This window comes from Callithrix jacchus, chromosome 5 (assembly GCF_049354715.1).
Source record: "Callithrix jacchus isolate 240 chromosome 5, calJac240_pri, whole genome shotgun sequence".
In the NCBI taxonomy this organism is placed as follows: domain Eukaryota; kingdom Metazoa; phylum Chordata; class Mammalia; order Primates; family Cebidae; genus Callithrix; species Callithrix jacchus.
The window spans coordinates 52,060,493-52,085,884 of NC_133506.1; the positions used below are offsets into that span (position 1 = coordinate 52,060,493).

The 25,392-nt window shown below is 44.8% G+C and overlaps 1 protein-coding gene across 2 annotated transcripts in view; it reads left to right on the forward strand.

The window, feature by feature from the left end:
• The first annotated feature begins 846 nt into the window (after positions 1 to 846).
• CASS4 (Cas scaffold protein family member 4) overlaps positions 847 to 25,392 on the forward strand; it is a 44,627-nt gene continuing 20,081 nt past the window's right edge. The window contains exons 1-2 of one of the 2 annotated variants that reach the window (XM_002747700.6): positions 847 to 1,085; positions 23,397 to 23,819. In XM_002747700.6, coding sequence (XP_002747746.5) covers positions 1,050 to 1,085; positions 23,397 to 23,819 — 459 coding nt within the window. In that variant the 5' untranslated portion in view covers positions 847 to 1,049. Of the gene's footprint in view, positions 1,086 to 10,484; positions 10,684 to 23,396; positions 23,820 to 25,392 lie in introns of those variants that run through there. The other variant, XM_008996159.5, reaches the window with a different exon arrangement.

The window sequence follows — 25,392 nt, forward strand, 5'->3', positions numbered from 1 at the left end:
TGAAAATACAAAAATCAGCCGGGTATGGTGAGGGGCCACCTGTAGTCCCAGCTGCTTGGGAGGCTGAGGCAGGAGAATCACTTGAACCTGGGAGGTAGAGGTTGCAGTAAGCCAAGATTGTGTCATCACACTCCAGCCTGGGTGACAGAGAAAGATTCCATCTCAAAAAAAAAAGAATACATACTTATTTTGCACAGTATCTCCATGGTGTAGGTCCTCGCTAGAGATTGGATCTGAATTTAGGGAAAGTAAAAAGAGTTGGCAAGTGATGGTAAACTGCATGAGCTAGCGGGAGTTTCAAGTACAGCACACAGGTTGAGTCTTTGATTTCAGAAAGAGAATACATGTGTGGGGCTCGGCATAGCCCTTAGTGCAGAGCCAGCACATAGATGTTCATCATTAGGTACCTTGAGCAAAGACCAGGAGGTGAGCAGGGAGAATGTGCAACTGACAGCGGGAAGATTGGAGACTGTGTCCTTTAAGGCAGCCTGCTTGATGGCTTTTATCCTGGCTGTCATAAGGCAAGTTCTAGGGAGCAGGAAGGAAGAAATGCTGACCGCTATCAGATATTTGGCCTAGTGGCCTCTCATCAGGGAAATGAGCTTGGTCTGTTCAATGGGAGTTGTTCCACAGAGTTCAAAGGACAAGAATGCTATGTGTTCATACACGGAGCTCTTCAAAGTAGGAACTTCACCCTATAAAGCAGAAGAGCGGTGGTTTTCTTTTCTTCTTCTTCTTTTGTGGTTTCACATAGCAAATGAGTTAGTCTCTACTTATAGACAAAGTGAGACGTCAGGCACTGAGGCGTGAGTGTGGCTTATATTTCTGGTCCTCCCCTCCTTCACTGCTTTCATTTTACTCTTATCGCGTGTTCCAGAAAGTTTGCCCGCTGGGAGAATCTTTTTGACCACTTCCCATGAGTTGTCAGATAGCTCCATAGAATTCAGTTTCTGCGAACCAGCCAGAAGCATACAGTGACATTGCATAATCTGCCTCTGAAGCGGAGATATTAGCTGTAGAGCTCAGGGGAGCTGCTCCACATCACCGACATGAAGGGAACAGGCGTCGTGGACGCTGTGCCCAAGGTGAGTGTTGTGGGGCTGTTTGAATGGGCTTTGTCGGGAAGCAAGCTGCGATGAGGAAGAATGTTGACTGGCTTTAGTTGTGACTTTCTGATAAAGGTAAAGGTGGAATAACATTGACATGGGAGTTTGAGATGGGAAAGTTTAATATAAGTTTAAGTGTGGGAATAGATGTGCTGTAAAGCTCCTTACCAGTTTCTGTCCAAGATGGGTGATGATGACTTTGTAGTAGAAATCAACTTACTTGATTGACAGCACCATCTGTCACTTTGTGTCCAGCAAACTTCTGCAGCAAGATGTGAGTCTGCCTCAGCCCCTGTTAATTCTTTCTTTCTCTGGACCCCAAAGACACTCAGTGTCACTCTAACTGTCCTGATTGGTTTCTGCGCTCACCTCCAGATAGCAGAGCCTAGCCCCTTGCCTGCAGCCTCCCATGCTGAGCCCACAGTGGCCACTTACATGTTATTTTCATGTTAACTTGTATATTGTGTGAGCAAAGCTGGAGCTTTCAGACAGACTTCACATCTGTCATGAATCAAAAAAGATTCACTATTTAGAAAGGTAAAAGAAGCTGGGCACAGTGGCACATACCTGTACTCCCAGCTACTGGAGAGGCTGAGGTGAGAAGATTAATTGAGCCCAGAAGTTCGAGTCCAGCCTGGGCAACATAGCAAGACTTCATCTCAAAAAAAAGAAAAATTAAAATGGCTATCATATTAAAAAATTTACCCAGACATAAAGAAAATGAAGCTCAAGGTTGTATTTTCATCTGTCTGTGCCTTTTTAAATTTTAAGTAGAACAGGAAAAAAAAAAAGAAACAAGCACTAAATAGGGAGCTTGCTTATTTTTTAATAATAATACAAGTGACTAGTGTGGCTGGGCACAGTGGCTCACACCCATAATCCCAGCACTTTGGGAGGCCAAGGCAAATGGATCACTTGAGGCCAGGAATTTGAGACCAGCCCAGCCAACATGACAAAACCTTGTCTCTACCAAAAATACAACAGTTAGCTGGGCGCAGCGGCGTATGCCTATGATCCGAACTACTCGGGAGGGTGAGGCACAAGAATCACGTGAGCCTGGGAGGCAGAGGTTGCAGTCAGCTGAGATCACACCATTGCACTGCAGCCTGGGCAACAAAGCAAGACTCTGTCTCAAAAAAAAAAAAATTTTTTTTTAAAGTCGCTGGTGGAACTTATGGGTGAGTAATATATATATATAATCTGTACATATATAAAATATATATACTGACAATAGTAACCAACCCTTACTATCTATATGCTAGACCCTGTGCTGAGTGCTCTACTTGCACTTTCTCATTGTTACATCTTCATAACATGCTCACGAATCAGAGATATTATTCTTAATCCCCTGTCACGGACAAGGAAGCGATGCCTCGCTGACTTGCCCAAGGCCATACAGCTGGTAGGTGGCAATGCCAGGAATCAACCCCAGGCAGACTAAGCTCAGAGTCCCACTCTTACTCGGCTCATTATATTCTCTCCCTTGGACCAGGAGTTGTCAAACTCTTTTCATAAAGAGCCAGATAGTATTTTATGCTTTGCAGGCCAAATACAATCTCTGTTGCATATTGTTGTTTGTTTAGGCAGTCCTTAAGATAATACAATCATTCTTCACTTACGGGTCATCATCTAGACTGGTCCACAGGCCCTTATGTAGTAGCAGCCTATGTCATCTCAGTTCACGTACAGTACCCCCACCCAGCCACACAGTACCGAGAAACACTCAAGTCTTCAACTCCTAGTTCAGAGGCATCTTCGGTTCACAGTTTCTTGGGCGTCCCTACAGAAACTATCAATTCATCCATAAGATACATTTTTTAAGGTTTTACACAAATAGGAGCTGTAAGTAAAGAGCTGTTAAGCTTCTTGCCTTTAACAACTAACAATACGCACTGGTGTTCAGTTCATATTAGTGCAGTTGATCCATCTCATTAATCTTTTTTTTTTTTTTTTTTTTTGAGACAGAGTCTTGCTGTGTCACCAGGCTGGAGTGCAGTCTCAGCTCACTGCAACCTCCACCTCCTGGGTTCAAGCAATTCAGGCATGCACCACCACACCCAGCTAAGTTTTGTATTTTTAGTAGAGACAGGGTTTCACCATGTTGGCCAGGATGGTCTAGATCTCTTGACCTTGTCATCTGCCCGCCTCAGCCTCCCAAAGTGCTGTGATCACAGGTGTACACCACCGTGTCCAGCCTCCATCTCATCCTAATGCCTATCTTGTTGCTTAATTGCTTTATAAATGGTAGCACAATGCTTCAAGGGGTCATGTCATGTCAGTGGTCCTTAGCTTTGTTGCATTCACCTTTAAAATAACTCTGCCTTTCATTCAGGGCCACTGCAGATGGCCTTTCAGACCCTGAGGTTCACCTTTGTACATTGGATATAAACAGTGACTGGTCCTGCAAAGTGTTCCTAATTCTACCTGCTGGCCAGTAGCTTCGTTGCCAACAGAGCCGCTTTCACCTTTGTGCCTAGCAGATTTTGTATAATTACCAGACTGTTTTATTCTGTTTTTAAAAAATTGTTTTATGGAACAAGGGGAAATTTTTTAACCTAATATTAGTGATAGGAAATGCTGGCCTCAAACAATGCAATTGCAACAAAAATAGAAATAATTGTGCATGGCAAAGACAGTAAATCTAACACCTCGTTCACTGATTTATTGGACTCCAGCCAGCTAGTCAGCTCCATTCAAGAAATACGAGAAATGTAGTTTTGGGGTTTTTTTTTTTTGAGATGGAGTTTTACTCTGTCGCCCAGGCTGGAGTGCAGTGGCACAGTGTCAGGTCACTGCAACCTCCACCTCCCAGGTTCAAACAATCCTCCCGCCTCAGCCTCCCAAATAGCTGGGATTACAGGCATGTGCCACCACTCTCAGCTAATTTTTGTATTTTTAGTAGAAATGGAGTTTCACCATGTTGGCCCAGGCTGGTCTGAAACTCCTGACCTCAAGTGATCTGTCCATCTCGGCCTCTCAAAGTGCTGGGATTACAGGCATGAGCCTCTGCACCTGGCCAGAAATTTAGTTCTAAAAGACAAGGCGGATAAGTGGGTTTATTATATGTAAGTTCTTATTTGGATTCTTGGTAGTTTCAAGATGCTTTAGTTATGAAAATAGAGTCTGCAATGTACTTTAGTGGTTCAGTCCTGTTTGCTGTAAATTCTGTTTACTTTCGTGTGTGTGTGTGCGTGCGCTCAGGTAATATTGAAATTAGCATCTTCATACATAGCCTTTGTTTCCCCCAATAATATTATTTTCTCACTGGAGTGAATGTCCAGGAGTTGAAAGGGGATTACTGAAGGAAGTAAGCATTGGCACTTATTTTCCATTATTTTCTGAGAATTTTGATATTTGATTCTATTTTAAACCTACTTTCCACAGTATTTTCTCTGCAATCTGTACTTTATTTTATAAAAGCTATGTGCTCATTCAGTTTTCCGAAGGGACAGTTTTCAAGCAAGCACCTTTATTATGTTACTGAAGAGTGGATGGTTCAATGTTTATGCTGTAAGTACATTTAAATGTGCTTGACTATCATTCACATGTTAAATTCGGCCTCCGTTAAAGAGCAAATCTTCTTTGTCTCTCTTCCATCTCAACTCTGAGTGGCATGGCTCTAGACCCACTCAAGAAAGATCAACGCAAAGACTTAGAATTTTTTTAAAACTCTCCCACATTCTCAAGGTTGGTTTAAACGCGATGGACTGTGGTGGCTTGGAAGTGTCTGCCACTTGCTGGGAGTTGGCTTGCTTCAGTGCTTGTGGGCAAGAAAGCTTGCTAAGGCTTCATTTGTTAGTGTAGAGCAGTTTTAGGTTCTCCTTGTACCTTTAGCAACTCTGAGGTGGTGAGCAGGGCATTTCAAACTCAGTCTTCTTTCAAGGGCAAATGGGATTGTGTGCAGACAGCTGACCTGGCCTTGAGGGCCCTTTGGATCCCACTCCCAGCAGCTCTTCTGCCTCAGTTCCCTCCCCTTCTCCCCTGCTGTTCTCCTCCTTGGATGCTCCTCTTTCTAGCAAGCATCACCTCACCCAGAGGCCTCTCTGGACCACACTGTGCAAATCACTTCCCCCACTACACCTGCCCACCCCCATCACTCTCATCTGTCTTACCTTCACTTATTAAGATCCCAACTTATCTCACTTTGTTAATTGTCTTCCTCTCTGGGAACGAAACTCCGTGAGGGACAGTCCTGGGCTTTCTTATTCGTTGCCACATCTCTGATGCCTACGGCAGTGCCTACCCAAAGTAGGTGCTCAATAAATGCTTTGTGGTAGTGTGTGTGAATGAATGGGAGGTTACAGGGAGTGCAGGTGGAGCCCTGGATATGCCCTGCTCTGAGGATAGGAACAGCACCACTTTCTAGTCATCAGGTGTTTGGCCACAGAGGTCATTCCTGACTCTCTAACCCCTACCTGGCTTCAGCCTAAGATGCAACTCAGCCTATTCTCTTGACAATTGGCCCCCTCCTTGTTCATGATCAGTTGCTGCCCTAGATGCAATCTGTTGCTATTGAAATCAAGGTCACAAAGACCTGTGGCCTCCCTCCGATGTTTTCCAGCGACTTCCTCCCTTCATCTATTCCACGAGGCAAAACAGCCCAGACACAATACCCAACTCGAAAACACAACTCACCATCCATGGCTCAGTCATTCACCCAACACGTAGTTATTGGGCTCTGGGGGTTCAGGGTGATCAAGACAAAGCTGACATTCCAGTGGAGTCAGCATGATGGGGAGTTAACGGACCCATGGTTTTAGGTGGTGAAAAACGCCAGAAAGTGGAGAAAACGGGGATCTGATGGAGGTGATGAATGGAAAAGGCCACTCTGAAGACTCTAGAGATGGGAAGAGCATTCCAGGTGGAGGGAACAGCAGATACCAAGGCCCTGTAGTGGGAATGCATTCAACAGAGTAGAGTGTCCATAAAAAGACCAGTGGGGTCAAGGCAGAGTAAACCAAGAGAGAGAAGTGAGATCTGAGGTCCAAGCACGGTCGGCTGTGTGAGAGCTTTGAAGCCACTCTAATTGCAAAGGAAACCACTGGCCCACTTAAAGCAGGAGATGACATGGTCTGATTTATGTTTTCTAGATCTCTCAGGCTGCTATGCAACAAATGAGCTATCGGTAGGAAAGAGCAGAAGCTGGTACATGCAGAAACTTCAGTGTCGGTGGCTGTCTTTTCCACTGGGGTGGTGCCCTGCTCTTCTCCATGGACATGCAGGAGAATCATGTACTCTGTCTTTCTAAAGTAAAACCTTCCCAGCACTTTGGGAGGCCGAGATGGGCAGATCACAAGGTCAGGAGATCGAGACCATCCTGGCCAACATGCTGAAACCCGTCTCTACTGAAAAATATAAAAATTAGAGGGGTATGGTGACACGCATCTGTAGTCCCAGCTACTTGGGAAGCTGAGGCAGGAGAATTGCTTGAACCCGGGAGGCGGAGGTTGCAGTGAGATAAGATTGTGCCACTGCACTCCAGCCTGGTGCCTGGCAACAGAGGGAAACTGTCTCAAAAAAAAAAGGTAAAACTTTCGGAGTTTGAGACTGCTGGTTGCCGTGTGGGATGAGGAGTGGTTATGAGCACAAAAAATAGTAAATCAAGGAATAGACAGCTTCCATTTAACTACATGTGCTATGTTTGATTCAGGAACACAATGTGCCTTTCATTCCTTCTACAAATATTGAAAGTCCACTGTGTGCAAGGCACTGTTCTAAATGCTTCCAAGGACGAGTGTCTGGTCCCATTTCTCCATATATAGCAAATAATTCTTATGACTAATAAATTCATAACATACTCCTGATTGGTTTCCTGGTTTAATAACCTGCAATCTTTGAGTTTTATTTCCTATAGAGCACATTTAAGGGGGAAAAAAGATAAGGAGACTGCCATCATCACCCCAAAACCTAAAGGGTCTGTGAATAGACAGGCGCTTGGCCGACACAATAATGGAATGGAGAAGCAACCATAGAATAATAACAGAGTGATTTTGGAGCTTCGATGACTAAGGGAGGAAATGACAGAGGTCTGAAGGGGAACTAGCTTAAAAGGAGGAAGGTGGGAGGCTGGTAAGAGAGCTGCCGTGGAGGGGAAGATTAGAACACTCCAACTTGACTTGCAAAAAAGGGAAATACATTTTTTAGGAACCATTTCCAAACACATCACCCACAGAGCGTTTGTGCAGGGAAAGAGCAGCCTCCTGCACACACCTCCGAAAAGCAGAGCCGACCCTGAGAATACGTGCGGCTGCTGTGCCTGCAACAGCATTGCCAGCCCTGGGCATGCAAGACTGCACTTTTTTTCCCCTGCCAGCCTGGAGTGCAGTGGCACAATCTCAGCCCAGTGCAACTCTGCCTCCTAGGCTCAAGTGACCTCCCAAGTAGCTGGGACTTCAGGCACCCACCCCTGTGCCAGGCTAATTTTTGTATTTTTAGTAGGGGTGGGGTTTCACCATATTGCCCAAGCTGGTCTCAAACTCCTGTTCTCAAGTGATTCCCACCTCAACTTCCCAAAGTGCTGGGATTACAGGTGTGAGTCACCGTGCCAGGCTCCCCGCTCTTCAAACTCCAGGAGGCCAGGTGTGGAGGGATGAGAGGCAAAAGAGCAGTAGGGTCCTGCCTGTGTGTTGCAGGTGTTTGCCATTAACAATAAGTGGAAAGTGCTTTGTGGAATGTTCACTTTGGGTTCAGAAGGTTTTTTTTAGAGTCAGCGTCTCACTCTGTCACCCAGACTGGAGTGCAGTAGTGTGATCATAATTCACTAAAACCTCAAACTCCTGGGCTCAAGGAAGCCTCCTGCTTCAGCCTCCCAAGAAGCTGAGGCTACAGGTGTGCACCACCATGCCCATCTAATTTCTTTTTATGTTTTGTAGAGATGAGTAGCTCTCCCTGTATTACCCAGGCTTGTCTTGAACTCCTGGCCTCAGTCAGTCCTCCCGCCTCAGCCTCCTAAAGCACTGAGATTACAGGGGTGAGCCACCACCCAGCTCAGGTTCAGAAGTGAGGGTTTCCCCACAGTTGAAAGGGGAATAGAAACACAAGAGTCAGTAATTAATAACAAGCATCTCAAGGTGCTCCTTCCTTACACTGGCATTCCCCAAAGTGATGTGATGGCCAGCCACTGGGAGACAGGGCCAGTTACCCAAGACATTCTCCCTAAGCTCCCTTTGGGTATCTCAAATAAGGGTTGGGATGAGTTTATCTGTAGTCCATTATTAACAACTAAAAGAGCAAACCTAATGAATTACAACAAATTCACACCAACGGAACAAAAGCAGAAAAGCTTAAACAACAGAGTGGCTCCTTGCTTCCCTGAAGCACCTCTAAAAATGACCATAGAAAGATGGAGAATTTGGTAAACAAGCCTGAACCTTCACTCATTTCTCTGTGACACATTAAACAGCTTGAGCCAGCTTTGAATTCTTTCCGATCGATCAAATGGAAAGATCACACCCCGCAGGGACCCTGACTGCAGGCACGTCAGAGGATTTCAAGTGTAATGCACAGAACAGTTTTTTTACATTACTGATGTATCCTGGTGTGCATTCAAACAAACTAAAACTAGCTCATCAAACCTGTAACTGCAGGGGTAACATTGCTGAGGAAGAGTTGTTTTTTACTCGACTCAATATTATTATTTTACCTAAAAAAAATTGTACAGTGGCACATGGATATGACAGGAAACATGCAGTTGCTAGACACACAGAGCTTTAGAAACGCAGGCTGGGGACTGGGTGTGGTAGCTCATGCCTGTAATCCCAGGACTTTGGGAGGCTGAGGTGGGAGGATCGCTTGAGCCCAGCTATTGGAGACCAGCCTGGGCAACATAGCGAGACTGTCTCTACAAAACATTTTAAAAATTAGCCGGGTGTGGTGGCTCAGGCCTGTCATCCTAGCTACTTGAAAGACGGAGTTGGGAGGATCGTTTGAGCGTGAGAGTTCGAGCCTGCAGTGAGCTGTAATCATGCCACTGTGCTCCAGCCTGGGTCACAAAGTGAGACCCTATCTCTAGAAAAGAAAAAAGAAAGAGAAACACAGGCTTAGCCAAAGTTTTCTTCTAATTGGAGTTGGCATAATTGCTTATGACCCATGAAATAATACAAAACTCCTTCTTTCTTTATGCCTCTCCTCACTCTTTTCCTTCAAGAAAGAAAAAAGGAAAGAGGGAAGGAAGGGAAGTTAGAAGGGAAAACCACCTACACGTTATTTTCTCTGTAATCCTTCACTTGGCTTTCATGAACTAAGAGGTAAGAGTAGGAAAAGAAGTCACGGGAAATGTATATTTTGCAGCTGGATGGGAACTTGGAGGTTGCCCTGTGAAGCTCTCTCACTTTCAGATGAACACACTGAAGCCCAGAGAAGTTCTGTTACTTACCCTCCTCCTTAGGAGAGCTTTTCATGAGCATGGGTGAAATTGTCAACCCCTTAACTTGACCCAACAGTTCCCCAAACCAAATATCTTAAGCAATAACTCAGGAACTTAGCTGGCAAGGAATAGACTTGGCTGTGGGAGGCAGCGGCAGGGCTGTGAAGGAACACACACTAGGATCTCTAGGGCACGTTGAGATGGAGAACACAGTCTGGTACGACATAGGCCCGTCTTGGGCCACAGCCCCTATAATCAATTACATGAAGGCCTGGGAAACCTTTGTTATTGCATAATTTCAATCCTGAGCTTAGATCAAGGACACCTGCTTACCTGTTCCCACAGCATATATTGTCAGACATACAGTAGGTGCTTACTAAATAATTGCCAACTCCATGAAGCCCTATAAGTCAGCTTAGCAAGGTTTCCATGAGTACGGGAAGTGTATTAAAGTATGTCGATCTGGGTAAGACCCAAACCTCCTGGAAAACCGCAGTATTCAGGTATCAGGAAAGAAAATATTTCATTTCCACTGGGTGGCTTTGGAATTTTTTTCTGGCCACCACATCCTCCTCAAAGCCCATTAGTAGGCAGTGCTTCCCACAGCTGCAGAAGTTCCTTTAATGTGTGGCTTTTTCATCTGAATCATCGGGAAGAATTCAAAGCATTGGGTCAGAGTTCAATGTCATCACAGAGAACCCAGTTAAAGTTTGTGCTTATTCACAGAATATGCATTCTCCAGGATTATTTTTAGAGGTGTTAAGAAAATAAGGAACTCTCTTTTCATTAAAGTTTTTCTTTTTCTCTTGTGTCCCTCCTCATATCCAAGTTCTCCAGGTTTATTCACCTCTTTTTCCCTGGTTTCTATGGATAAACAGGCCACAGAGGCTATTTGCATCCATTTGGATGGGAGGGAACCAATGGGAATGTGGGAGAGAATGCATTATGTAACCAGCCCACCCTTTCCCATGGCTGGGATAGCAGGAAGGGCAGTGAACCTCCCCCAGGAGCTTAGACAGCCACTGGCCAGATCCATTGGCAAGGACAGCTGCAGAGAAGGTACTTTTTGACTCCGACCTCACAGCATTCCTGCACAAACTCCTACAGAAAGATTGCCTTTCCCAAGCGATTTGCGATTTCTGCTGGTGTTTTCCAGGATATGGATAGTACTTTTTAAAACAATTTTTTGAAAGGATCAAGATGAAGGTGAATGTGAGTATCTGAGTTTCTCTCTTCTGGCATCCATTTCCTGCAACTCTTTGATTGCATGGGATTCTGAGTTAACTGTGTAAAGGGGTCCAGAGCTTATGATTGCCAATTCTCTGCCCTATATTAAGGAAGTCGGTAATGATGGTTTCCAAATGACTATCACACCATGGGAAAAAATTGAAAGTTGCATCAGGTTTTGAAACCAAAAAGGGAGATCTTATATTTTTATTTAGAAAGTTATATTCTATTCAGTTAAGTTTTGTTTTAAAGCTTAAACTTTACTTTATTTATTTATTTTGAGATGGAGTGTTGCTCTGTCTCCAGGCTGGAGTGTAGTGGCGTGATCTCAGCTCGCAACCTTCACCTCCCGGGTTCAAGCAATTCTCTTGCCTCAGCATCCCCAGTAGCTGGGACTATAGGCATGCACCACCACGCCAGCTAATTTTTGTATTTTTAGTAGAGACGGGATTTCGCCATGTTGGCCAGGCTGGTCTCAAACCCTGACCTCAAGTGATCCACATGCCTCAGCCTCCCAAAGTGTTGGGATTACAAACATAGCTACTGCACCCGGCCTTACATGTTACCTTAAATATAAGAGTAGTTGGGCATGGTGAAACCCCATATCGACTAAAAATACAAAAAATTAGCTGGGTATTGTGGCGGGCCCCTGTAATCCCAGCTACTTGGGAGGCTGAGGTAGGAGAATCACTTGAACCTGGGAGACAGAGGTTGCAGTGAACTGAGAGCATGCCACTGCAGTCCAGTCTGCGAAACATGAGCAAAACTCCTTCCCCCCACCCCAAAAAAAAGAGTAGTTGGGAAAAGGGAGTTTTTCAATTCACACTTCCAGTTAAATAACTTCAGATCATTATCTGCACATTCTGGAGCTCTTCATTCAAGAATTTTCACCTTTTTCAAAAAAGGGGGCTGAAGCAGAAACGCAATTATTTTCCTGGCCTATTTGGCAAATTAATATTAATCACACACAAAAAAAGCAGCAGTTTCCACTCAGCATCTCTCACTTAACTACTTTGCTAGGTTTTTTTTTAAAACAGCTCCAAGAAAAACAACTGTCCTTCATGGGAGATGAGGCAAGAAACCGCGTAGCTATCACCTCATTAAAAGAATTCCAAATATTTCTGATAATGAGATGCAGATTATTGAAGCAAATCTGTCTCAAGTTTTATAACCTCATCAACGAATTCTCTCACCACATTAGGCAGGACAAATTAAAGAGAAATAGTTTAATCTACTTACACATTCTTAGAGCAAGTTCTGGTGATGAAATATACCATTTTGCTATTTTAAGTGACAGTTTCTCTTCACTTACGGAATTTTACTTTCAAATGTAAATATTGATATGGAAAGCCACTGAAATTCATGGGAGAAAACAAAAGTTCAGATTACAGCTTCTTTCTTGGATAACTATGTCAAAGGGAGATGATGACAGAGGAAGGAAGGAGACAGAAGGGACAAAGAGAAGACAGGAACAAGCTGGTGAAAATGAAGGAGGGAAGGAACAAATGTTAGATGAGGGAGGAGGTGGCTGCTTGCCTGGTGCAGACCTCACAGCACAACTACAGGAGTTGTAAGGAGGTTTTCCAGGAGGGAAATAGGGACGTGGTTATTCTGAATGCTTTCCCCAACATCACACACATACAACACACAGCTGGGTCCCGCTACTGCACCTCCTAACTTTGGCCTTGAGGAACATGTCCCATTCTGGGAGGCCCTCCTGTCTGACCTGGGTCTTTATGCACAGGACCCAGATCATTTTGCCGGAAATGAACATGGACTCAAAGTGTTTTTCTCTAATCCCAAATCTCTAGCTCACTTGGGAATGACTCACTTGGGAATCAATCCCAAATCCCCAGACCCCTGTTTTCTACCCAGAAGGGCCCCTCAAAGAGTGATATAATCTTCCAGAAAGATGCTATGCTTATAAAAGCATCAATGCAGAGCTATGCTCATCTTGCGCTTTTTTACAAAATTTAACACTATATTTTGGAGATGGTCCCATTTCCATTGATAGAAGCTCTACCTCGTTCTTGCAATGGCTACACCGTACTCCATTATGCAAATGTCTGTTTCTCGGCTTCATCTCCCTCTTCCAGAAGCCACTTTGCCATCCTGTATCTGCTAAGATAGAGTCTGTGCTAAGCAGAGTGGTTTTTAGGCTAAAAGAGCACACTCCAGACCCAAAACTGCCTGCATTCCAATCTGGCTTTGGCCCTTAAGCACTGAGCTACCTTAAGCTACTTTCTCGCCCTCTCTGTGCCTTAGCTTGCTCATCTCCTAAATGCGATGTTAGTTACAGTACCTGCTTCATAAGGTTTTTGAATATCAAATGCTGTCATCAGTGCTAACTACTTATCCTGATGCCTGGGACAGAGTTGAGAAACTGTGAGCCATCCTGATTCCCAAGTGAGCCATCTGATTCCCAAGTGAGCCATCCTGATTCCCAAGTGAGCCATCCTGATTCCCAAGTGAGCCATCTGATTCCCAAGTGAGCCATCTGATTCCCAAGTGAGCCATCCTGATTCCCAAGTGAGCCATCTGATTCCCAAGGCATTGGCTAACAGCGGACAACAAGACTAACACGGTGCCTGGGTAATCAGAGTGCAATGGACACTCCTGTCAGGACGAACAGAATGGTTTCGTGAGGGACTAAATTGCATCTAAAAGATTAAAGAGGATTTTCCCCCTTCTTCTTTTTTTTTTTTTTTTTTCAGACAAGGTGTCATTCTGTCTTCCAGGCTGGAGTGCAGTGGCACAATCTCAGCTCACTGCAACCTCTGCCTCCCGGGCTCAAACCATCCTCCAGCTTCAGCCTCCCGAGTAGCTGGGATTACAGGCATGTGCCACCATGCCCAGCTAATCGTTATATTTTTTATAGAGATGGTATTTCACCATGTTGCCCAGGTTGGTCTCAAACTGCTGAGTTCAAAGCGATCTGCCCACCTCAGCCTCCCAAAGTGCTGGGATTACAGGCAAGAGCCACCACTCCCAGCCGGCTTCTCCCCCTTATTTCATTCGTTATAGGAAAATAACACTAGCTGACATACACAGTGTGTGAGACGTCTGTATTGTTATGTGGGGTTTGCAAAGTGAGGGCCCTTTCCAGATAGTCTTTGCTGTAACTCCTTAGGCTAGGCACGGTTACATGTGCCTGTAGTCCCAGCTATCCATGAGGCAAGGCGTTTAAGGCTGCAGTACACCATGATCGTGCCTGTGAATAGTCACTGCATTCCAGCCTGGGCAACATAGCAAGACCCTGTCGCTAAAAAAAAAAAAAAAATTACTCCTCTCTCATCCTTCTGGAGGTGACCTCACAGAATGTTGTCACCCACCAGAAATCCGTCCCAGAAGAAGTGTCTGTCGATACATTGATTCTTTCTCAGGTTGTCCTTCCTCCTCTGTCTTCCCTTTTTGAAGAATGTGGGTGGGAAAAATGGAGGTGGTGAGGGGATTTTTCTTATGTTCTTGGAAACTTCTATTTTTTTTAACATAATGTCCTTTTAAAAGGATGGAAAGTAAACATTCACAAGCCAACAGATAACACCATTCTCTCTGCTTTAATCTTTCCTATCCTTTGTTTGAATTTACATGAAATGAAATACTTCCAAGTACATTCGAGGCGAGACTGGTGACTTTCAAGATGATCAAAGAGCCCTTTCTCCATTCTGCACTCACTCCTGATGTGGAGTCTGGGCTCAGCTACCTCATAAAAATATAGAACAGGATATGTCACTGATTGCAACATAACAGCTCCTACCTCCATGGGAATCCTTCGTGAACTTCAGGGATTCACATTTCCAATTTATCAAAAGATCCGTGATATTTACAGTATGTGCATTTTTTAAAATGTGGTTTCTCTATAACTCACCGTTCCCCATGGCCCTGAAAGGGGAAGCAGGAAGCATTCCATCACTTTGCTTGAATACTAAGAATTCTTGGAAGTAAGACATGGAATCTGTGAGAAGGAAACTGAAATGCTACACATGGATTTTTTTCAAAGAAGGATTTTAGTTGAAGAAAAATGACCTTCTTATTGACCTGGAGAATCTATTTCTCTGTATGGATCAGGGCGTAGGCATCACTTACTGCCCCGGCTTCTTCTGCAGTTACATCTCCACCACTTGTTTGGGGGAACTTCTTGATTTACCACCTCCCACTACGGACTGGTGACCTCATGGTATGATTTACCTTCCCAAAGAGAGAATGATATTCTCGGTTACTTGGATGGAAACCATCTCATGATCTCCACTTTCCTATCTTGTTTTTCACTGCCGTTTTAATTTTAGGAGCATAAGAGTTTGGTGGGGGGTGGGCTGTGAAAGATAAAACAAGGAGGAAGCAGGATGGGGCCACCGTGCTGCTCTGACCCCTGTGATGGGAAAGAGAGAAGGAGCTAGACAGAGGAGAGACAGCCTCAAACCATGGGGCAGCTTAGACACAGTCTTGACAACTCAGCCGGGGCTTTGGGATAAAAATTGCCCTCCAATGAGTCCTGTATTGGGCAGAAACACTCAGGCCCCCTGGCTATTAACTTTCAGTTTGCAAAGGAAATCTGCGTGGGGAATCTAACACCCCAGCAAAGGGCTGAACTCAGCAGCAGAGCGCTTCACTGAGCCAGAGGAGTGATATTTTAACATCTGTCTGAACATGCCACAGCCTCCACCACACCCAAATGCCTGCCTCACTCATATGTATTTCTTGCCCAGCTCCTATAATCGTTTGAGTTTGCTGCTTCTGCTTATAGCTGTCTTTAAAGTAGCTCTTTCTGGATTTGCACACATTTGGACGTAAGAGTTAGCAGACGAGAGTAGGAAGCAGACTTGGACTTGGGAAGGCTGTGCAGAGGATTGACAATAGCAGGCTTCAGTCAGATAGACACGGGTTTGACTCCCCGCTCTACCACCTGCTGCTGCTGCATGACCTATGGCAGGTCATTAATCTCTCCTAGTCTTGGGCACCACAGAGCACTAAAATGAGGCCAACAGAGCAATCAGTGTACCCCCACCTGCCCCAAAGCCCTGACCCTCTGAGTTTCTGCAGCTTTGTTCTTTTGAGTAAACTAAGGAGAAAGAAAGTGGAAGGTAAAGCAGAGAAGCAAGCTGTGCATGTGGGCGAGTCCATGTGGGCACAGTCACCCAGAAACTGCGTCCACCTCAGCCTAGAGAGGGGATTTCCATCCTGGGAACAGGGACGATAAAGCAACATAACTGAGGCTGCAGCAGCTGCTTCTCTCCCAGCTCATCTAAGCTGCTCCTGCCTAGAGCTGCCATGACTGCTGATGGCCCATATGCCACCGTGATTGATGAAAGTGTGTGGGCCAGTTCCCTCTCTGCTCTGACTTTCCCTGGCCCATTCAGTAGTGTGTCCCTCTCTTCTCTGCAATTATGCTCCTGCTCTTTTTCCAAGGCTCACCTCAAGTTGCATCCAGCCCTTCATCAGCTCCTCCCCAAAACTAACGAAATCCAGCCTCTGCCCTCATCCAAGCCACAGGCATCTCCCAGATGGACTGGACAGAGAGGCTTTGATTCACCTCTCTGGTTTCCACTTGCTCAATGCACTCGGTCTTCCACCCAGTAACCACATATAAACAGCAGCCACTATAGAAACGAGGAGCCAGGGCCTCTGTTGATCTCTCTCCAGGCAGCCTCGTCATTTTTCAGTTCCTCCAACTTTCCGTGCGCCCCCAACATGCACTCACTCACACTCGCACAACCCCCCTCACCCACACACTCCAGCCTCCACACGTTCCTCTTACTCTGCCTGAATGCTCTCTCTCCCCACCCCTTTATCTGACTAACTCCTTTTCACCCCCGGATGGAAGCTTCCATGGCCACTTTCTCAGGTAAACTTTCCCTAAGCCCTCACCCATCGCTACTTCCCAACTGCACTTAGAATCTGTCATCACTTCCGGTATTTTATTTATCATAACTTCCTGTATTTTATTTCTTTTAATTTCCTGTGTTTTATTTCTCATAACTTCTTGTATTTTCTTTCCATCCCACTTACGAGAGGTGGAAACCCTGTGTTTACTTCTGTGATGATTTGATTAGAATTTGTCTCCTCCACTAGAATGTACATGGCATGAGATCAGAAACAGTTGTGCCTACCACGATACCTCCAGCAGAGCCCATGGCATATAGCTGATGCTCAGTACAATCTCTGTGAATGAATGAATGGCTCCCCAGATTTCTCCAAGGGCAGCTGAGACCACTCTATCCTCAGCTGCTCGAGTTTAGATTAGCACATCGCATCTGCCAGATGTGTCAAGGTCTCTGCACTGAGGTTATCATCACCATGAGGGCAGTGAATCTCTTATTCTTCACCTTTGTTTCCCTATCCACCTCTCATTCTTCCTTCCAAATGTGTATTCATTTTCCTTCTCCCTCTCCCAGCTATTGTATGAAGATGGGCATTTTGGGGAAGTGTCCTTTTCAGAAATCATTTAAGAACATTTCTTCCATTGTACCCAGAATCTAACTGCCTATGTGCCCACAAGGCACAAAAATGTGAACATACGTCCTCCTTCACCTCTTAAATTTCTACACAAATGTTCCCAAATTAACACCCTATTAAAGAGTAACTTGTGAGTGACCTGGGCAACCATTGCAATGGTTACTGGATTCCTTTGCAGTGGCCTGTCAACTGCCTCCAGCTGTTATTCACAAAGAGCTCAGTGCAGTGCCAGGGACGCGGGTGCACAATGAGTGCTTCCTGCTGCCATTGCAATGTCCAGTGCTGCCTGCATGCCAGCCTGACCACAAGGGCCTGAGCCCAGCTGTAAGTGGGGTGGTCAGGGGCAGCCTCTGCAAAGGGGTGACTCGAGCTGAGACCCAGAGGAGGAGCATTTGGCAGAAGAGGGTTTGGGCAGAACAAACAGCAAAGGGAAGGTCAGAGGTGGAAGCAAGCTCAGGGGATCTGAGAAAAGTAAGAAAACAATGTGACTGGAGGGAAATGAACGAGGGAAGAGCTGCGAACTGGGAGGCTGATCCTGCCTCGAAGCCACATCAGGAAGGTGACCTTTTGTTCTGAATGCAGTTCTCAGCAATTAGAGGTTTTTAAAATAAGAGAACAATGGGATCCAATTTATGTGTATAAAATAAAATATTCTGGCTGGTGTCTGGAGAGTGGGTTATAAGGTGAAAGAATGGATGTGAGGAACAAGTTAGAGTTCAGGTGACCTTGGACAAGTCATTTGATCTCTCTGACCCTCTGTTCTCTCATCTGTAAAATGGGGATAAGAAAGTCTGCCTCTGAGATTTCAGAGAAATAAGTGATATAATGACTTCAGTGCATCCAACACAAAACAGGTTCTCATTCAGTATAACTCCCTGCTTTCCCTCCATTTCAGGGAAGGAATTCCCCAAGCTTTCCACATGCATTTCATTTTTCCTTTGTAATGTTAACATGCATGGTCTTTGCTACCGAAACTCTGAGACATAATTAATTGATTGCATGAGCTGTCTACAGACACTCCCTGTCAATTGTAATGAAACGCCATACAGTTTTTCATTCACACAGAAGGGAATCATGGTATGGCAGCATATTTAGAGTTTTCCTTTGCTGGAAGTTTACATCCTTTGAAGATGTGGCCTGAAGACAGCAGGCCAAAATTACAAAATAAATCATATATCAGGAATAAAACTGCTGCTGTCCATCTTGGACAGCTGTGGGTGCCCAGTGGGGTGGATGCTCACAAAAAACCATTGTTCTCTGGAAAAAGCCCTTGCTTTCACCATAAGCAAATCTACCAGCTAAGCCGCATCCAATCTTCAGAGCAGCTGCCATATTGTAACAACTGCTCTGTCTAAAGATACGCACTATCTTATTTCTAGACAAATGCAAGCACATTTCAGATGGTGGGTTTTTAAAGATTGATTTAAATGTATTTCATGGGAATTACAATGAAATATACCATAATGTGTTTCATTACAGGCTTTTATTTTCGCTTTTTTCCCCCCAATGTGGATGGTTAAAGTACAAGTTTCAAAAAGGCAGAATGATGACTCTCATGCAAATATAAAATGAACTCATGTCAAAGATTTCAATTTTGATGGATTAATAGGGAATCAATGAAACGTTACAACTAAGTCAAAGATCATTGAGGATACTTGTCTGATTTGAATACATTTATTTTTAAAAAGAGGTCATTGAGGCACTAGGTAGGTATAGGCAATTTAATTAAGGAATATTAGAGTGTGATTGCAAGGCTAAATATGAAACTGATTTAAGTCCTACAAGGAAATGAACCATAACCTTTCAGATTATCGGTTTTTACTGAACAGCAATTATTTGCCTATTTAACTGGAAAACAATCTACAAAGTAGCATGTAACTTTCATCAGGTTTTTTTTTTTTTTTTTTTTTTGAGACAGGGTCTCACTCCATCACCCAGGCTGTAGTGCAGTGGCACAATCTCAGCTCACTGCAACCTCCACCTCCTGGGCTCAAGCCATCCTTCCACCTCAGCCTCCCCAGGAGCTGGGACTATAAGCATGCACCACCATGCTGGACAATTTTTGTATTTTTTGGTAGAACAGGGTTTCACTGCGTTGGCCGGGCTGGCCCAGCACTGCTGGCTTCAAGTCATCTGCATGCCTCCGCCTCCCAAAGTGCTGGGATTCCAGGCATGCGCTATCATGCAAGGCCTAAGTCTTGACCTTTGATCAATACTCTTTACAAGACTCCAAAACTCTATTCCCTTAAATACTTTATCACTGCTGGATTCGCCAAGCTCAGCACCCACAGTCTTGTGAAACCCACTCCCAACACATTCAAGGGATAATGATTCCATGTGCAGACTAGTTATGCTTTGAGGTTTATCTTCTGGATATGCTGGTGGTCATTCTTACCGAAGATTATCCAAAAGCGTGGGCAGGGTCCCCAAAAGCTTCCCTCTTACCCTACTCCAGACAGAAATAGGAGTGCTCATCTTGGTGTTTGTGACTTTTTACCTCTTAAAGACAAAAATGGGGGTGTTATGTCACGCCTCCCTTTCATTCACTAACTCAACAAGTAGCCAAAGATCCCGTACCCTGTGCTAGACTGTGGGATGCAGAAGGGTGTGGCCTTCACTCTCCCAGAGCTTACGTTCTTGTGGGGAGACAGATCCTAGATGAGTTGAACCCTAATGTGATAAGTACTGATGTGCAAAGGTGTTGAGCAGAAGTATGGGGAGAACTAGTTTGGTCTAGAGGGTCTCAGGGGCCCTTTTTCTAAGGAAGTGACATTTCAGATGAATCTGGAAGGATGTGGGGGATTTCGCTGGGTGGAAAGCTGCTAAATGCTTTGGGGTAGAGAGAATAGCATGTGTGATGGACTCAAGCCCTCAGAAAGGGTGGCATCCCAGGGGTCAATGAGGAAGTGATACCTATGAGGCTAGAAGCATGGAAAGAGGCAAAATCACATAGGGCCTTGAAGGTCTGGGCAGTTTGGGCTTCACCCAAAAGGCAGTAGGGAGCCATTGAAGGGTGATAGAGAGGGGAGTGGCATGATCAAAATTCATGTCCCTTGAAAATTCGAGGAGGACAACAGTGCCATATGTCATAAACATTCCATAAATATTTGCTGAATTTGTGAAGGAACAATTGGCTGACCCAGGAAGACACCCCATGGGGTCCCTGACACCAGGAAGTGCGGTCAGAGTCCGTCGGCTGCAGCTCAGCTCTCTGCTTCTCGGTGTAATCTCATACATTCACTGGGCTCAGACAAGTGATAGCTTCATATCTTCCTCTCACTTGAGGATTTCTGCTTCACCGTGGAGAAGAGAGGAGATCTCTGCAGGCAGGGATGCCTTTTACACTACACATGGCCCTAACTCCTTTTGGGACCTTTTCTCTTTTTTAAAAAAAATGAGTAAAAGTAAAAAGTGGGGAACAGCAGGGAGGTGACACATTCCCTGAGTTGCCTGCAGGTTATCCCCACAGCAACATGAGGGCTGCAGCTGATTCTGTAGTTTTGAGTGGTCTGGGTGCTGCTAAGAATGTGCTAGAAAACATTTCAAGTTTCCTTGACAAAGATTTTTAAACAAATACATCACCCAACACAGAAATAATGCACAGGGTAGATAAGGGTACAAGGAACTGTGCAGTCTATTCACAGTGGGCGGAGGTGTGAATTGATTGAAACTTTGCTGGAGGGCAACGTGACAGCATCCAGAGCCCTAATGGTTTCCACCTGCCAACTTCCCACTGAAGAAGATTATCCATGGAAATAAATAAGGGGAGTTCCCAATATTAGCTATAAAGATGATCATTTCAGCATTGTTTGCAATAGCTAATGCCTGCAATTAGCTAGAATGTCCAAAACCAAGAAGAAAAATTATGCTTCATCCATACAATGGAAAACCGTGTCACTGTTGTAAAGAATACTGAAGAAAAATGTTTATTGACATGGAAAGATGTTCACACTTTATTTTTAAGTAAGGAAAAAAAGGCAGATTACAAAAGTGTGTATCATATTATGCCATTAGGTTTTACAAATATAACGATGACTCTAGGTGTGTTGTGAACAAATATGCAAAAGAAAAGATCTAGAAAGATCAAAAACCAAAGGGTTAACAGCACTTACCTGTGGTGGTGGCACTGCAGGCACTTTTGTTTTCCTCTGTTTGGTTACTATTATTTCTACTTTTTCTTTAGTGACCTTTTATTTTGTAGAAAGAACAACAGGTTTTGTTTACAGAACTTGTTCATGATCTCCTAGGATCTCTGCTGTATTAGGTTTTGTGGGGCGTGTTCAGTGTCTCTTTGGCTGCTTGAAGGATCTGATTCTACCTTTTTAGATAGACTTGCAGTAGTGTTTCCCCAAATCCACACAGACCTGCTTGTCTGGGTAAGATGGTATTTATCAGCACTGGTCTTCCAATTCCATTTTGTGACAGAGAAGAAATATTATGCAAGAAGCACAATAATTTTCAACAAACAGAATGGGAGAGTTAGTCACTTTTGCTCTAAGAACCGTATCAACAAGGGTTAATGAGTGTAAAAGGTGTAATTAAATTTAATTAGAAAAATTTTTAAAAAAACAACTGGAAGGATAAATACCAAAAATGGTGTGCATTGGTATCTATAAAAAGGAGGTGAAAGTAATAACTTTAAAACCTAAGGAAACAAGTTGCCTTCATGTAATTACAGTGGAAAGTTCAATTAAGGAGGGGGTTAGGCCATCACTGCCATGGTAACAAGGTGATTCTTTTTAGAACTGTGTGACTTACTGAAAAAGCATGGGTGGGAGAATTAGGAGACTGGGTTTGATCCTGGCTGTGTGACTACAGACAGGTTACTAACCCCCTGAATCTCTTGTCATTCACTAGGTTTTTTTCTTCTTTTTTCTCTTTCTTTCTTTTTTCTTTTTCTTTTTCTTTTTTCTTTTTTCTTTTTTTTTTTTTTTTTTTGAGATGGAGTCTCACTCTGTTGCCCAGGCTGGAGTGCAGTGGCGTGATCTCAGCTCATTGCAACCTCTGTCTCCAGAGTTCAAGTGATTCAGTCTCTAAAGTAGCTGGGACTACAGGCATGCACCACCATGCCCAGCTAATTTTTAATATTTTTAGTAGAGATGGGGTTTCACCATTTTGGCCAGGCTAGTCTTGAACTCTTGACCACAAGTGATCTGTCCTCCTCGGCCTCCCAAAGTGCTGGGATTACAGGCATGAACCACTAGGCCCAGCCTCTTGTCATTCACTTATTAATGAATATTTATTGAGCATCTTCTATGTATCTGGACCTGGGCCTGACACTGGGAACACAATAGCCAAGTGAGATATGGGCCCAGCAGTCACGGAACTGCCCATTCAGTTCAGAAGGAAAATAGCAAAAACCAGACAAAAAGCAATCTAATAGTAATGACAGTCACAGCTGCCTGTACCAAGCGCTTACTAAATGCCAGGCACCAATAATTGACAGAGAGATGCCCATATGTATACACAATATATAATAGATTGAAATATATATAACAGATATATATATGGTGTACATATATATATCAACCCATAATATACAGTATGTGTACGTATATCCACCCATTTAATTCTCACAGTAACCCCATGAGGTAGGTATTACTATTATTACCATTTTACAGATGAGGAAACTGAAGCTCAAATAGGGTAGCTAATTTGCTCAAAGGTACACAGGTAGGAATTTCTACCCAACCATGTGCTCACTGAACTACATAAGTACAAGGGTCATGGTTTCCACAAATTAAAACAGGGCCATCCAGTTGGAAACCAGCCTGGGCAATGGCAAAACCCCTTCTCTACAAAAAATACAGAATTCAGCCTGGTGTGGCGGCACGCATGTGTAGTCCCAGCTAGTTGGGAGGCTGAAGTGGGAGGATTGCCTGAGCTTGGGAGGTTGAGACTGCAGTGAGCCAAGATTTCACCACTGCACTCCTGCCTGGGCAACAGAGTGAGACCCTGTCTCAAAAACAAAAACACAACAGAGCCATAAAACCGTATTAGGACCACACAAACTTGTCTCAGCATACAGTTAAGTCTGCCCTGAGGATGTGACATTTCACTTAGACCGCAAGGATGTGAAGGAACAAATCAGGCAAAGAGCAGGGGCAAGAGCCTCTGGGGTGGAAGAAATGAAATGAAAGGGCATTATGAATTTGCATTAAGCTTTCTAAGTGAGTGGGATTGGTGTAGTGGTCACTGGCCATGGTGCTAACAGCAAATTCTCTTCTCCCCACTTCTCCTCCCAGGCACTCCTGGCCAGGGCACTTTATGACAACTGCCCTGACTGCTCCGACGAGCTGGCTTTCAACAGAGGGGACATCCTGACCATTCTGGAGCAACAGGTGCCAGAAAGCGAGGGCTGGTGGAAGTGTTTGCTCCACGGGAGGCAAGGCCTGGCCCCTGCCAACCGCCTCCAAATCCTCACGGAGGTTGCTGCGGACAGGCTACGCCCCCCATTCCTGAGAGGCCTGGAAGAAGCTCCTGCCAGCTCAGAGGAGACCTATCAGGTGCCCACTCTACCCCACCCTCCCACTCCAGGCCCTGTTTATGAGCAGATGAGGAGTTGGGTGGAGGGGCCCCAGCCCCCCACTGCCCAAGTCTACGAATTCCCTGACCCTCCCACCAGCGCCAGAATCATCTGTGAAAAGACTCTCAGCTTTCCAAAACAGGTATGCACATTTCCAACTACTAGACATGGGTTGAGGGTTGTGGAAACACCCAGGGTCCTAACTACCCCTTGAGTCATGGGTGTCCTTCAGATCAAATGCACAACATGGGATCCCAGATTGCTGGAGCCACCATGCCTGGCCTAAAGCATCCCATTTATTTATTTATTTATTTTGAGATGGAGTTTTGCTCTTGTTACCCAGGCTGCAGTGCAATGGTGCAATCTTGGCTCACTGCAACCTCCACCTCCTGGGTTCAATCAATTCTCCTGCCTCAGCCTCCTGAGTAGCTGGGGTTACAGGTATGAGCCACCATGCCCAGATAATTTTTTGTATTTTTAGTAGAGACGGGGTTTCACCATGTTGACCCGGATGGTCTCGATCCCTTGACCTAGTCATCCACCCGCCTCAGCCTCCCAAAGTGCTGGGATTATAGTCATGAGCCACCGCGCCCGGCAAGCATCCATTTTTAAAAAACAGAGGGGAAAGAGCATTCATTAAATGCGGAATTGGCCAGGCTCGGTGGCTCATTCCTGTAATCCCAGCACTTTGGGAGGCCAAGGCAGGAGTATCGCTTGAGCCCAGGAGTTTGAGACTAGCCTGGGCAATGTAGTGAGAACTCATCTCTGATAATAATAAGAAGAAGTAAATAATTAGGCAGGCGTGGTGGCAGGCACCTATAGCCCCATCTACTCAGGAGGCTGTGGCAAGAGGAACCTCTGAGCCCAGGAGATTGAAGCTGCAGAGAGCTATTACTATGGCGTCCCCCTGCACTCCAGCCTGGGTGACTGACCAGGACCCTGTCTTTAGAAATAATAAAACAAATGCAGAATGAAAACTTTTTTTAATAAAGAAAAGAATTAAAGGGAAGAAGAAGAAAAATTCACTGTTTCCCCCAAAGCCCTGGTCTTCATGAGATGCAGAGCAGATGTGCACAGGCCTGAGTCACTGCAGGCACTTCCAAGCCATCAGATGCTTTGCTTTTGGCTCCATGACACATCCCACCCAGCCACAGCTCTGGCAGAGATCTTGGCAAGGTCTGTGTGCAGAGAAAGACCCCTCTCCCTGCAGCATGTGCTGCTGTGGGAGCCCCAGGAATGGGCCCCTTGGCATTCAGGCCTTCTCTATACCAGCTTCCAAAGTTGTCTTCAAACAGGAAAGGGTTGATACCTCAGAAGATTTTGAATACTTGGCATTTTCTAACTCCCTGGGCTACAAGACATAGAGCCAGACAGTTGTTAAAAAAGAACAGCTGCCATGCACAGACGTTCGCTACAAACACCAGGAGGAAACTGGTGGAACGTTCTGAAGTAGTCAACGAGGTGGACCCTAACTCCCTTTTCTGGAACAACTGGTCGCAGTCTAGGCCTGGCATGCTCAGCTGCTGTCTGAGCAGCTGACTCAGAGCAGGGCTTTGGTGAGGTTTCTTCTAAGAACAAGCGATATTAGCTGAAGTTAGTTTGAATTTCTTCCAAAGCCATGAAAAGAAAAAACAAAAAAATCAATAGCAATTCCTTCCTCTCCGTGAAAGAAAAACAGATGCAATGTTCTCTGTTAACCAAAAGACACTTGAAGG